This window comes from Lissotriton helveticus, chromosome 4_1, assembly GCF_964261635.1.
Source record: "Lissotriton helveticus chromosome 4_1, aLisHel1.1, whole genome shotgun sequence".
Classification (NCBI taxonomy): Eukaryota; Metazoa; Chordata; class Amphibia; order Caudata; family Salamandridae; genus Lissotriton; species Lissotriton helveticus.
The window spans coordinates 362,172,466-362,186,732 of NC_136063.1; the positions used below are offsets into that span (position 1 = coordinate 362,172,466).

General features: G+C 46.8%; 1 protein-coding gene across 1 annotated transcript in view; it reads right to left on the reverse strand.

Moving 5' to 3' along the window:
* Nucleotides 1-14,267, reverse strand: part of LOC144827999 (fibrocystin-L-like) — a 1,093,512-nt gene that overhangs the window by 84,771 nt on the left and 994,474 nt on the right. Inside the window, exon 75 of the mRNA XM_078686146.1 lies at nt 304-439. Within this exon, the coding sequence (XP_078542272.1) occupies nt 304-439 (136 nt within the window). The remainder of the gene's footprint in view (nt 1-303; nt 440-14,267) is intronic.

A 14,267-nucleotide genomic window follows, 5' to 3' on the forward strand; every position in this document is an offset into this window, starting at 1 on the left:
TATTGGTCCTGCAATCCACTTTATTTTTAGGTATAATTTTGGATATCAGCTTCTCAGCTGACCATTAGTTTTTCATCATGCTTTGTTACTATTGAATTGACTCTTTTTACAACTCCACACTTTAGCACTCAGATGCCCACCCTCACTTGCACCTGTAATTAGAACAAGTTAAAGTGTTAGTTTCTTGGTCATACAATACTATGAAACAAAAATGTACTTCACTTGAACCTCAAAGGTTACTGATAATTAATTTGCTTCTGTGGAAAGATTTGTGTAGCTCAAGCAGGCATTGCGGGCACCTACCAGGGTATTTGGGTTCTTTATATGTAAAGTCAGTTCTGTCAGCATTCCAATCAGCATTCTTGGGGCCAACAAACACATTGTTAACATACACATCCAAACGTTGAGGATTTGAATAGTAAATTGCGACTCGAACAGCCTAGGAAAGGAAGACAGAAGTTATGCCAGAATTATCAGACAATAGTGATGTAGTTTGCAAAGGATAAGATGACTTCCATGAACACTCTACACTACACTCCACACTTGGTGAAGGAACCATTATATATTTTTTTAAAACAGCTAAATTGTATCTAAGAGTAGAATTCCTCAACAAATCTCAGAGATAAAAGCTTGAGAGATATCCACAATCCCTCTACACACACACAAAGAATGCTAAGAGAGCAACATTGGCAAAGTCATAATCATATCCGGTACCTCACCTTCAGCTATGGTGGTCATCCTTCCAATTCAATTCCACTAACAACATTCACATGTAACAGGACACTGTGAACTCATGTCAGGTTAGATAATTTATTAATTGGGGATCTTTCCCCAGTGAAAAATGTATGCAAAGTTAGTAATCTTTCTTGTGCATGGATACTGCATATCCTAAAGAAGAGTATAAAGTGGTCTATTTAGACTTGTTCGGGAGAGATTAAGCCGGATACTCTAGTTTCACCTGATGATTCCTTGGTCGTGTGGACAAGAAAAATCTCCTCCAACATTGAATTTTAAACATCTGATATGTGAACATGAGGTTTTACAAGGAGGAGGAGCTGGTCTGTTCATTGATGAGCATCACTTGAGGACTTGTGGGATCCATGTCGGCTGATAAAAAGGGGCTAGTTTGCTGGTCACAGAGTGGGGACTTTATAAACATCTGACTTGCAATATAGGAGTTTGGACTCTCCTTTCTGAGGAGCTCTGTAGGTATTTCAAATGTTTGCAAGTACACACAGAGTATTAATAAGGGTGATTTAAATGTCTGAGTTTAAAGGTGGAGTATTCGATTGATCAAGCAAACTATTTTATCTTTCCATAATCAAGAATGTTATTGCTATCTGTGCCCAAAAATGTATGAAAACCATTTGACTGCACTGTTTCTGAAGGCTTATACTTAAGCCTGACCATACAATGTTAACCATCTCTATTTATTGTCTCCTTTCATACACCGTGTAGCAAATTCCAATACTCAAATAAGAAAGTTATCAAACTTAAGTCTGGCAATAAACCAACAGGACCGGACAGTGGGTAACCCTATTTAAGCTCTCTCTGGATCAATCGATGACAATCTAGACAATTTATTCAAAGATTTGAATTTCAGACTAAGGCCCTAATTACGATGCCCGCCGGACTAGCGCCTGAACTGCATCATTTCAGAATGGAAACCAACCTACTAGTAGTCAGTGGTTCCATCTGAAGAATATGGATGTGACTGCCTATGAGGTGGTTGTAAACAACCATTTCTCCATTGCAGCTTGTGAGGTGGCCGGAAAAAGGCCACTGTACAACCAACATTGGGAAAAGGGATGTTTCCAACATCCATGCACCGTGTGCCAGACACCGAGTGGTACCTGGCATGTGGGGTATGGATGCTGGGGGGGAGCAAGAGCCTCTTAGAGGAGCCTGCAGAGGGACGGGGGCCCTGGTACCATTTAAAGGCTGCCTGAAAGGGAAATCGTAATCTCTGTGGTGGTGCCTGAACAGGCACCGCCCCTTTGTATGGGATTACTTTCCCACTGCTTCCCCAATGGGCTCCTTGAGCCCGTCGGAAAAGACCCGGTCTGTCCCTTCACCCACGGCCTCCAACTTTGGCATCATAATACGGCGGTCGGACTGCATCGCTAGATGTTGGTTGGAACACAATCGACAGGCTGTCGGTTTTGGTCCAAATGACATCGTAACGTGGGCCAAAGTATTTGTTTCTTCTAGTTTGAACAGTAATCAACAGGTGAGAACTGTGGTGCAGGATATCAGAGAGATACCTCTAATCCTAATTCTCTTCCAGGGGAAGTCTCATCAAAGTCATAAGCATTGAATAGTCCCACCCATGTGCAGGCACTGAGCTCTGCTTTTTCTTTATGCTTTGTCAGAACCCGTTCTTTGAAAAACTTCAATTTTTGGTTTCATTCGAGAGATTTAAGTACCTAGAATACAAAAGATTGTTCTTCTGACAGGAAAATATAATCTTCTCTGTCAAGTCATGCCTTCACTCTTTGTGAATGTTAGATTTGAGGGTATCTAGTTGGCACAGGTAGGTATGTGTGACAAATAGGGACCCTCTCCTCTAGTCAGGACAAGGGGACTACACTCCTAAAATAACCCCTGCTGACCCTCTGGGTTGCGTGGCGCGAGCACTGAAGGCTTATTTCAGAGGCGTTGTAAGTTAGGCAGTTGTGACCACATACAGCAACCCAGTGACAACACTACAAATGGACACCACACAGTTTTTATATAAAAAATAAGTAGACTTTATATAGAGTTACCACAAGACAATAAACAACAAAAATACACACTATGATTACTTTGCGATGGTAGATTTAAGCTTAGTTCCGATCAGTTCTTAGATGCGAACACTCTGCGTCAATGTACCTTAAGTTGCGTTGTGCTTCCACAACAAGCAATGTTGCAGTGATGGGAAATGTGGCAAAGTTCAGATACAAAGAAATAAAGACGTGAAGATCTTCCAGATGCAGCACGCTTCTCGGGGATGCGAGAAGTTCTCGGTTCGTTGCGTGGACTGCAGCGGCGACACCCTTACGATGCGACTACAACAGCTCCAGCGGTGACGCTCTTCTCCCACGATGCGTGAAGCCTCCGCCCGATGCAACAACTACAGCGCCGACATCCAGGATGCGACGGCAGCAGCTCCGATGGCGGCACGCTTCTCGGGGATGCAAAGTGCTCTTGGTCGATGCGGTGCAATGCGACAGTTCCAGCGCGCGAGGCCCTCCTTTGGAGTTACGACGGCAGGCACAGAGATGGCGACACGCTCCGACCTCTTCTACTGATGCGGTGCAGTGCGCAACTACAGCGGCGACACCCTCCTTCGGAGTTGCGATGGCAGCAGCAGTGGCGGTGACACGCTTCCTCTTCTTTGCGGAACACTTCTGTCCGATGCAGTGCAGTGCGACAGTTCCAGCGGTGACACCCTCATTTGGAGTTGCAACGGCAGGCACAGCGACGGCAACACGCTTCTTCTTGTTGAGTCGCGCTTCCAGCTCCTTGCTACACGCAGTTCCTCAGAAGGCCCAAAACAGCAGCAGGCACTTCCAAAAGAACTCTGGGGAGCTGGGGGGTGAAGTCTGTAGTCCCTGAGACTTCAGCAGGAGGCAAGTTCTTTTCCAAGCCCTTGGAGATCCTTCACAAGTTGAAAGCAAAGTACACAAAGTTCCTTTCTCCTTCCTTTGGCAGTAAGGCAACCACTGCAGGCCAATCCCCCAAGCAGCACTTCAGCTTGGGAATAGTCTCTTCAGGTTCCTCTCCTAAGTAAAGTTTTCTTCTTATATTCCAAAGAGATCTAATTTCATGGGATCAGGGTCCCAATATTTATTCCCCAAAATCCTTTGTTATCTGAGGGTAGAGGGGCCTTTGCCCAATCCAAACCAGTTCTGAAGCACTCTGTTTACCATACTTCTCCTTTCCTTTCACAGTGCAGGGCAGAAACATCAGATGCCCCACAGGAGGTGGACCCAGCATTGTGGAAGGCAAGTACAGTCATGGAGCACTTTGTTTACAGGACTCCTTCTCTTCTTTCAGTGTGCAGGGCAGGGACATCAGCCTCTCCCCAGGGGGTGGAGCCAGCATTGTGGAAGGCAGGCACAGCCCTATTCAAGGTTCAGGTGCAACTCCTCCCTCCCATCTAGATGCAGATCTCTCTATTCACCACTAGGTGACTCAGCCTTTCTCCTGGAATTCCCCAGCCCTGTCACTCTCAAAACCAGACATAGGAATACACAACTTAGCAGAGGCAGGTTTGAACCGTTAGGCAAGCAAATACCTACTTTCTAAAAGTGGTATTTGCAAACACAGAATATTAAAATAAACTTTACTAAAAGATGTATTTTATTATTCTGAGTTCTGGCATACTAAACTCGAATTTCTACCATGTTCTCTGAGACAGTTAGGATTATAAAATGTCATAACTCTAACAGCCCATTCTGGCCTATGGAGAACATGTAGCCTTGCAATTGTGAAAAACTAAAATGGCTGTAATTGACTATTAGAACATACCACACACATCAGGGCTTGTCCTACCTTACACTTACAATGCACCCTGCCCTTGAGCCTACCATAGGGGTGACTGATATGAAGAAAAGGGAAGGTCTAGGTACTGGGAACTGGGTGCACTTGCCCAGTCAGCATGACAGTACCAGACTGCACACAGGCTCTACAATGGTAGTCCTTAGACACATTTTACAAGGTTGCTTCTGTGGGTGGCACAACCAGTGCTGCAGGCCCACTAGCAACATTTGGATATACACACCCTGGGCACACTCAGTGCACTAGATTAGGGTCTGACAAGTAAACCAAATAGCCAAACATGGAACCACTGATTAATACATCAATTTACAATAGGGAGCACTTGCACTGTGGCACTGGATATTAATGGTACAGCGCCCAAAATCATCTAATACCAGCAAAAACACATGAGGCAACAGCAAAAATGGGAGGGATACCCACGCCAATGGTGCCAGGTCCAACAGTGAAGTGCCCTTCTTGCGGTAAAAAGAAGGCGCAGATTTATACATATTCAGTCTGTATTACCATTCTCCCTGATTCTGATCATCCAAAGTCATGCCATCATTGTAAGAAGCTGTCCAGAAGGACTCTGAAGGACAGAGAGAAGATCAGGGTGCACAGCTTGCCGGAGAGGGGGAAGACAGGGTCTTCAAGAGGCCTAGGAGAGTCTCAATCCTCCTCCAAAGAGCCCTCCTCTCATACAAAGAAATCCCACTGAGGAAGATCTTGAGAAACACATATGAAACAGCAAACCTGATCAACGTTAAGAAGTAGGTCATTGAAATCAGAGGAAATACCTGTGCTGGCCATTGCAGTCAACGCTGAGAGTGGCCTTAAAGCAGACCCGATACTCAACTTAGAGGCAAGCACTGCCCTCGAGGGCTCCTTCGATGTCCAAGCCTCATTTTCACCTGACGTCAAGATCTTTACTGCCATACATATATATGTAATGATGCATTATGGGCTTTGTAGTTACTTCAACATTAAGCCGGCTATTTCATAGCCTATCCTTGTGCCTTACCACTTTTGGGAGTTGGTGATTACTATGCCCTTGGTGGGGTTTATCAATTAGCTGCCAATACAATTAATTTGGCACTAAAGATGGTGAGCACGTGTTTGGGATAGTCATTGGTATGATTATCCATTATACATGATGTTGCCATTAATCATAGTTGTTGCTCACTATGTGATATTGGACTGAGTGCCCATTATCTAGGTTCTTGGCTGAGTGCCCGGAAAGACCCCTACCACGTGGAGGTGGTGGCCGACCGACAGACCACGCACGCAACCTGGGCTTCATCCTGGACTCCTCCCTCTCCATGACCAGACAAGTCAACGCCGTCTCCTCGTCATGCTTCAACATCCTGCGCATGCTACGGAAGGTCTTCCGGTGGATCCCCACCGAGACCAGGAAGACGGTCACCCAGGCCCTCGTCACCAGCCGACTGGACTACGGCAACGCCCTCTACGCCGGAACCACCGCCAAGCTCCAGAAGAGACTCCAGCGGATCCAGAACGCCTCAGCCAGACTCATCCTCGACATCCCCCGACGCAGCCACATCTCCGGACATCTGAGAGACCTGCACTGGCTCCCCGTCAACAAGAGAATCACTTTCCGTCTCCTCACCCACGCACACAAAGCCCTACACGATCAAGGCCCGAGCTACCTCAACAACCGCATCAACTTCTACGCTCCCAAACGCCACCTCCGATCAGCCAGTCACGCCCTCGCCGCCGTCCCCCGCATCCGAAGAACGACAACAGGAGGAAGGTCCTTCTCCCACCTGGCTGCCAAGACCTGGAACTCCCTCCCGACCGACCTGCGCCTGACCCAAGACCACCTCTCCTTCAGGAAGAAACTCAAGACCTGGCTGTTCGAGCAGTAGCAGCACCCCCCCCAAGCGCCTTGAGACCCTCCGGGTAAGTAGTGCGCTCTATAAATGTCCTTGATTGATTGATTGATTCATACCTGACTCCCTCAGTGTTGAAAATCAAGCTTTCCATATCCCCTAATTTCAGCAGTTTGATTCATGAACATCTTTCATTGGTAAGTTTGTGGACATTTTGTTGATCCCAGTCCGGGGGTGGATATGAGAAGTGGAACAGGCAGGCTCTCTGCCTGATGCCCATCTGCAAGCAAAATTATAAGAACATGCATCTGACTTGGGGTGCAGGATGAATTCCGGTCCGACAATGGAGTTTGCTGGGATTTGATTATGCAGCGTTACTCTTGTAATGCAGAGTTCTGGCAAACCTCTGCCTTATAACGCGTTTTTTCTAGCAAGTGACTCGCCAGCGTTAAGTTGATGACAACAAGAGAGAATTGGCATCCCCTTGTGCTATTTTTGGGTGCTAAGATGGCACCCTATGATATTTTCTCTAAGTAGGAGGTCACAGGCAGCAGTTTGTGGTGAGAAAGCTGCCGCTCGCGGAGAAAATCTAATTGAGTTGCAGCAAACAACAAGCGGCCTCTGGTGCACCATGTAGTATCGTTAATGCTGCGTTTAGAGCATGGCACATGCTCCCAGCACTAAAAACCAGCGAGATGTGCAGATTCTGTCTGCTTGCAGAACGTTGCGGAATCTCACAGAGCTTTTATGTAACTCAGTGGAATTCCACTGAGTGAAATTCCATGACTTCCGCCCAACACTACTCCTGACCTGGCACCACTAGTGGAGTTTCCCACTATGCTAAGAAGGAGGGCCCCCCACCAGTAACCAAGCAAATGTTAGGTGTATTTCAAATAAGAATACTATTTCAATTTGTCCATATTTGACTAAAAATTTTGAAGGTGTGGTGCAGTAGCAACTGAAGCAATATTCGACGATTATACCACTGATTGTCAATGTTCTATCTGGTGTGCGTCTAAGCTATGAAACAGAATTAGCTACGGCTAATAGCTCAGATTACTAATTAAGTGCTGTGGAGGATAGGTCCCTGTTAGAACTGGTATTTGTGGTTGGCTAAGGCTTGCGCCAAAGCCAGGCAGAAACCACCACTCTAGTCAGGGCAAGGGAGTCACACGCCAAGATAACCCCTGCTCACCCCCTTGGTAGCTTGGCACGAGCAGTTAGGCTTATCCCGGAGGCAATGTGTAAAGCATTTGCGCATGCACACAGCAACAACATCCCGGGCACACTACAAGAGGAACTCCACACAAAGTTATATAAAAATACCTTTTGTATTCTTAAAACACATCAGATAGTAATCACACAATATACATTCTGCCAACTGGCACAGGCAATATTCACAAGGGATTATTTACACAGGAGAGGGCCATGTGGGCCACTGTCAGAATCAACACTTATGATAAATTGGTACAAGTACAAATAGATCATAAACCTACCACCAGGTCAAGGGTGCGCCACTGCCCAAAACCTAAACATTGAAGCTGCCCACTACTTGCTGGGCAGCTGAGAACTATAACAGGACCTAAATGCTGCAGCTGGCACTAAGTGCTGCGCAGCTGTGGAAGGCCTGGCACCTCTGTGCCACTACTGTCCCTCTCAGGGACTCTCAAATTGCACCTAAACGGTGCAGCTGCCCACTACTTGCTGGGCAGCTGTAAATGAGCAAATACAAACTGGTGCATGGGCTCTCACTGGCGCTCAAACAAATGACTGTGCCCCCTGGAGCCATCTGGCTCTAAAATGAAAACATGTCCTTCGGGGCACTCTGGCCCCTTAAACACTGAGCCAAACGTTGGAGCCCTCTAGCTCCGAAATAGGCAGGTCTCATGGAGCACACTGGCTCCTAAAACGATGAGCATTGGCCCCACTGGGCCAAGGTACTCAGGTATGGCCTGACGTTGGAGCCCGCAGGCTCAAACAACACATGCCCCCAAGCTCCGGAGTTCTCTGGCTCTTAAAATGAATATGCCTCCTCTTTACAGCGGCCCGCAACCGCGATCGGCCCCACACTGGGGTTACCAACAAAAGGCTCACGGGCCCTCTGGCCCCTTTTGACTAACCATGGCCACGTTGGAGTGGCCCACTGAAGGACGGGGCAGCTCAGAAGCGCACATCACCCGGTGCCCTGATCAGGCACCATCAACATTCCCCATGGAGCCCCCCCCCAGCCCATCCTCACTCACCGGGCTGCTCGCTGGGGGCTCCTCTTTGCTGCGCGGGTGGGGGACTCGGCCCAGGGAGCTCTTGATGCTCCGGTCAGGCTCCTCCCTATGTGGGGCTCTCTCCTCCGTACAAGAGAGCCCCGCCTGCCATGCATATAGGCGCGCGGGGCTCCCTCCTCGCACCGGGAGCCCCTCAGGACAATGGCCTCACTTCCGCTTCCTGATCGCTGGGCTCTCTACATCCTGAGAGCCGCACCTATTTACCCGGGCCCCCTCCTGGGACCCGGGACTTACTACTTTTTTTTTTTTTAATTTCAGAAGTTTTATATAGCGCTAGCCAGACCGGGGGGTATCGGAGCGCTTCACATCAGTTACAGAGCACAAGAAATGAGAGCAGAACTGTTGTATCCTGCTTCTCCCTGCTCTTCTCTCTTTCTTGTCCTTTCTTAGTCTCTTGTACTCTGCTGCTCAGCCTGTCTCTATGATGTCATCCTTAGTTCTATCTGGTATCTTTAAGTGTACTGTCAGTTACCTTAGAGGCTGAGCAGCAGGGCAGCTGCTCCCGGTGGGGCATTTACATTAACCTTTACTGGAACCTGGATTTCTACCTTGTCTAAATGCTGTACTTGATTATTTGATTACCAAAAATAAATATACATCCTGACACAGCAAATAAGGATTCATCTTTCATTTACTGGATTTTACACTGGCGACGATTTAAGGAAAGAAACCACACGTGATCAAAAAAGATACTGCAACAGAAGAAACTAATTGAACCTCATGTCCAACATCTTGATTGCCCCACCGGTGTCTACAACAGCAGACAGCCAGAAGTAAGTTGGGTTTAGGACATTTTAAAGTAAGCTTAAACTTTGGATGTTTAAGTTGTCACCTGCTGTTTGAAATCTGCTTTTACATACTATAATATGCAGCTACATGTGGAGACTCCCTGCCTTACAGTCATCTTTTAAAAGGAAGCAATTTGATTTGAATAACTTGGAACTTGTACATGAATACTTTATGCTGCCTACTACCAGCTTTCATGTGGCTGAAAATTAGTAGATAGTATATTCTGAAACAAACTTTGCTGCCAACAGAGTTGTGAAATAATCTAGCGTTGGTGTGCTGTGAACAGTTATCAATTTTGGCTGTGCATCTGAGATGAGCTGGAGAGTCTGTGAACCCTGCTGAGATTACTTGGTGTACTTTAAAGGAAATTCCTCCCTCCTAGATGGTATCATCCTTCGCACTACTTTGGGGAAAAGGTGACTTTTATGGACTTTTTGATCGATTTACCATGGTCATTGGCAGTTTCGTTGTTGCAATGCCGTTTAACTGTGTTTTCTTTTAAACTGAGCACAAGCCGACTTTTCAAAATATCTCCATTCTTGCGCCTGCATGCACGCTCTTACCTGTCACCATGGACTCCTGAAGTTCCTTCATAGCTTCTCCCGTGACGTTCTGGCATTGTTGAATCAATCCTTCTAACTGCTAACAGACGCTATGCTGCAAAAGTGTGCCATGAGCCACTCGGCGCCGCGTCAAATGCGTGCCGCCATTTTGGGTTGGTCATGGCTCAGTCTGCAGGTTGGTGCAAGTCTTCAGTTTGCCAACCAGCTTCATTACGTGTGTTCTCCTTTGGCAACTGCATCGAGGCAGTTTCAGAGAAGGATCTGGTGGCTATTTTCTTTTTCGCCTGGATCGGTTTGTGGATTTTTGCGGTGGTGAGGTGACGACTTCGTGGAGACTGCTTTGGGTTCGGGTGAGATGTCGCTCACCATATCTTCTTCAGTGTAGACTCGGTTGTGTTTACAATCTTCTTGCTGTTGGAGACAGTCTCTATATGGAAAAGTTTACTGGCATTTTCAGAAAGCTGCCTCCGGAAATCAGACAACGGTGACTACATTTAATATTTTAATTTGTTATGTTTAAAATATTGATAATTGCATCTTGTATTTCAATGCATTTACGAACTGTGCTATTGGTCTGATGATTTAAAATTTAATGTAATTTATTACCTGTTATGTGATACTTTATGCAAGCCATTTTATGCAGGTCATTCATAATTCTTCCTTTGAAGCTCAGGATGGCTCAGAGCTGGGCATCCTAATCTTTTTGTGGGGAGCCATTTTTGTGCTCAATATATTTATTGAGGTGCTCTATCCCGTTTATTGTGCAGTTGTTTAGTTTACTGGACCTCGTTAGAGCTCTATTTGTTTGAGGTGTATAATGCTTTTTATTGTTACAGGTAATGGGCAAGTGTGACACTCAATTATTTCTATGTTTACTTGTACTGAAATGAACCATTTGATGCTCAATTTATTTGAGGAGTTCATTTCCATGTGTATCTTCTGGAGGTTAGTTTTAGGGATTTTAATTCTACTACGTTTGTTGAAGCCATTTACTTGCTCAATATCTATTGAGGTGCTCCATTCTGGTTTTGCTTATTGGTGATGGGCCATAGAGGGCTAAATGTTTATGATGAGCCATAGGGGTGCTCAGTTTTATTCGTATTGCTACTGAGCCATTTAGTTGCTCGACTTTTGTTGAGGTGCTCAGTGTTATCTATGCTTAACTCTATTTTGTTAGAAGTGTTAATATTACATTTTCATGCTCAGTGTTTGTGATGAGCCGTAGATGTGCTCAGTTATATTCATGCTTTCATTTTGTGAACCACTTGGGTGCTCTACTTCGCTAGAGGTGTTCTATTCGTATTGATTCACAGTTCTATTTATTATTACTGGTGATGAGCATAGGGCTCAATTCTGTTGGTGCTTATGTATGCTGAACCACTTCGGTGCTCTATGTTTTTTTTAGAGGTGTTCAGACTTCATTTATGATTGACGCTACTGAACCTTTATTGCTCAAATTTTCATTGAGGTGTTCAGTTCCATTTCCCTTCTAATGTTGATTTGGTCAAGTGGTTTATCATAACCACTTTTATTTTTGTTAGCTCATGGTGTTGGTACAATGTTGGTACCCTCGCACTTACCTCTTCTCTCCACCATTCTGAAGACGGAGTTTATTTTGTGTGTTTCCTTTTCTCTCCACCATTCTGATGAGGGTATTTATTTTTGGTGCGTTTTTATGTTGTTCCTCTATTCTACTCTTCTGCTCTCTGTTTTATCTTCTTCAACTTTTCTTTTAAAAGGGGAAGGTGTGTTGTATCCTGCTTCTACCTGCTCTTCTCTCTTTCTTGTCCTTTCTTAGTCTCTTGTACTCTGCTGCTCAGCCTGTCTCTATGATGTCATCCATAGTTCTATCTGTGTATCTTTAAGTGTACTGTCAGTTACCTTAGAGGCTGAGCAGCAGGGCAGCTGCTCCCGGTGGGGCATTTACATTAACCTTTACTGGAACCTGGATATCTACCTTATCTAAATGCTGTACTTGATTATTTGATTACCAAAAATAAACATACATCCTGACACAGCAAATAAGGATTCATCTTTCATTTACTGGATTATACAAGAACATAATACAATAGCGCAGGACAGACGAAAAGACAATGATACAGAGATTTGATGCGAGGACTTGAAAACACCACATCCTGAAGGGGTGAGGAGTCAATCTCCGGGCACCCACTGGTTCTATCTGTTCGCTAGGGCTCGGTCGAGGAAGAGGATTTTGAGCTGTTTTTTTAATTTAGCGAAAGAAGGAATAGTTCTGATGTGAGGGGGAATAGAGTTTCAGATTTTGGGCGCGTTACCAGCGAAGGACCTGGCCGCAGTTTTTAGTTTTCGTGGTTTTAGCAGGATGAGGAGTAGAGTGTTAGAGCTTCTGAGAGTTCTGTTCTGGCCGGCTTTTTTGAGTTTAGCCGCCAGATATTCAGCTTTGCCTGTGTGACGGGCTTTGTGGGTGAGGCAGGCTGTTCTAAAGTTCGCTCGCCATTCTATTGGTAGCCACTTGAGGTCCTTGAGTGCAGGGGAGATGTGGTCAAATTTCTTTATTCCGGTAAATACTACTGGCAGGCGAGGAGGCGGGGTGGGCTCCTGTCCTCCTCGGGATGCAGGTCAGTTTCTCCTCTTGCCGCAACATACTTACGCTTCTGTCCGGCGGCCCCGCCCACAACCAGGCAGGCCGCGGGCTGCGGCGGCAATCTGGGCACCAAAGGAGAGGTAGGCTCCCTCTGTAATAAAACAGCAGGGTGGGCACCCGCTTTGGAGCACATCAAAAAGGGGTGGGCACCCATAATATTAAGACATAAGGGCACATCTATCACACGGGGTGGGCACCCGCAATTGAAGCAAATTCGGGGGAATCCCTATACCGGCGATTCCCTCAGGGCAAAGGGCAGCTCAGCGCTGCCAGGCTCAAATAAAGCGCCCCCAGAGGCGCTGGGGGGCACCAAAACCCCCCAAATGCCCCAGAAATAGCCCCTTAAGGCAAAGGGTCCCAGCAATAAGCAGGGAAACACAGGAAAAGGGTTCCAGGGCAAGGAAGAAGTCTCCCAGCCATCCTCAGGCCAGACAGAAGGGCCCCAGAAAGAAGTCCTCCAGCAATCCAGGGGCTGGGCAGGGCCCAGGGAGGCAAGCCTTCCCCTGGGCCCCAGCAGCAGCACGCCTCTGGTAGATTCAAGTCAGGAAACAAGAACATTTTCATGGGGTCATAGCCCCTTTTTATACACCATTTCCTTTGTTTCCAAAGGTGCAGGCAAGGGACGAACCAGATGCAACTGGTTCCTGAGCACTTTTTTTTGCTCAGCCCCTCGGCCTATTCACAGGATGGGTCAGGGACATCAGATACACCACAGGGGGTGGAGCCAGCATTGTGGAGGGAAGGGCCAGTCCTATTCAGGTCCCAGGTGCACTCCTCCCTGCCATCATCATGCAGATCTCTCCATTCACCACCGGGGCAGACCCGTCCTGACTCCTGGAGCCAGGCACACCAGCCAACTCCAGCCAATCACAAGCCAGACAGTCAATTCACATTTACTGCACAGACATGCCAACTTCTAGAAGTGGCCCTTCTCCACTAGACACAATAAATCCGCACACATCATCGTGCAGCATTTAATCACACAAGTTCGCACATAACAAACTCGACCCTGCACTCCGCACACATCAGGAACTACCATGGTCACACATATTCCCCATGCATTCCTATGGGAGGACAGGCCACTCTCACCACACATACACAGAGACCGCACACACTTTACACTGGACCACAGGGAAAAGTGCGCAGAGGCCTAAAATCACCAACACCAGGTTACAGAAACAGGCTAGGTAAATGCAAAAAGTTTCGAGGTGAACCTGCCAAAAGGGCCAAGTCCAACTGTCCCCTACGTGTAGACCTCTACACTCCGCCCTTTTGGTTTCGACTTATATCTCAGAACAACTGTTATGAGCTAGAGACTGGTGGTAGACAGCCGCGGCCCGTGGAGGGAGTTACGGTGGGACAGGGAGGCGGGGAGGGGGAGGGGCAGGGTGGAGGGTGCTAAAAACCGGCATCTGGATAATTGCAGGTAAGTACACAATTTAATTAATAAAACAAATTTCGTATCGCGCACTGCATGGCAAAATGCGATGCTGTGCCTGCTACGAATTTCGTTTTATTAATTAAATTGTGTACTTATCTGCAATTATCCATATGCCGGTTTTTAGCACCCTCCACCCTGCCCCTCCCCGCCTCCCTGCCCCCCAGTAACTCCCTCAACGGGCCGCGGCTGGTGGTAGAT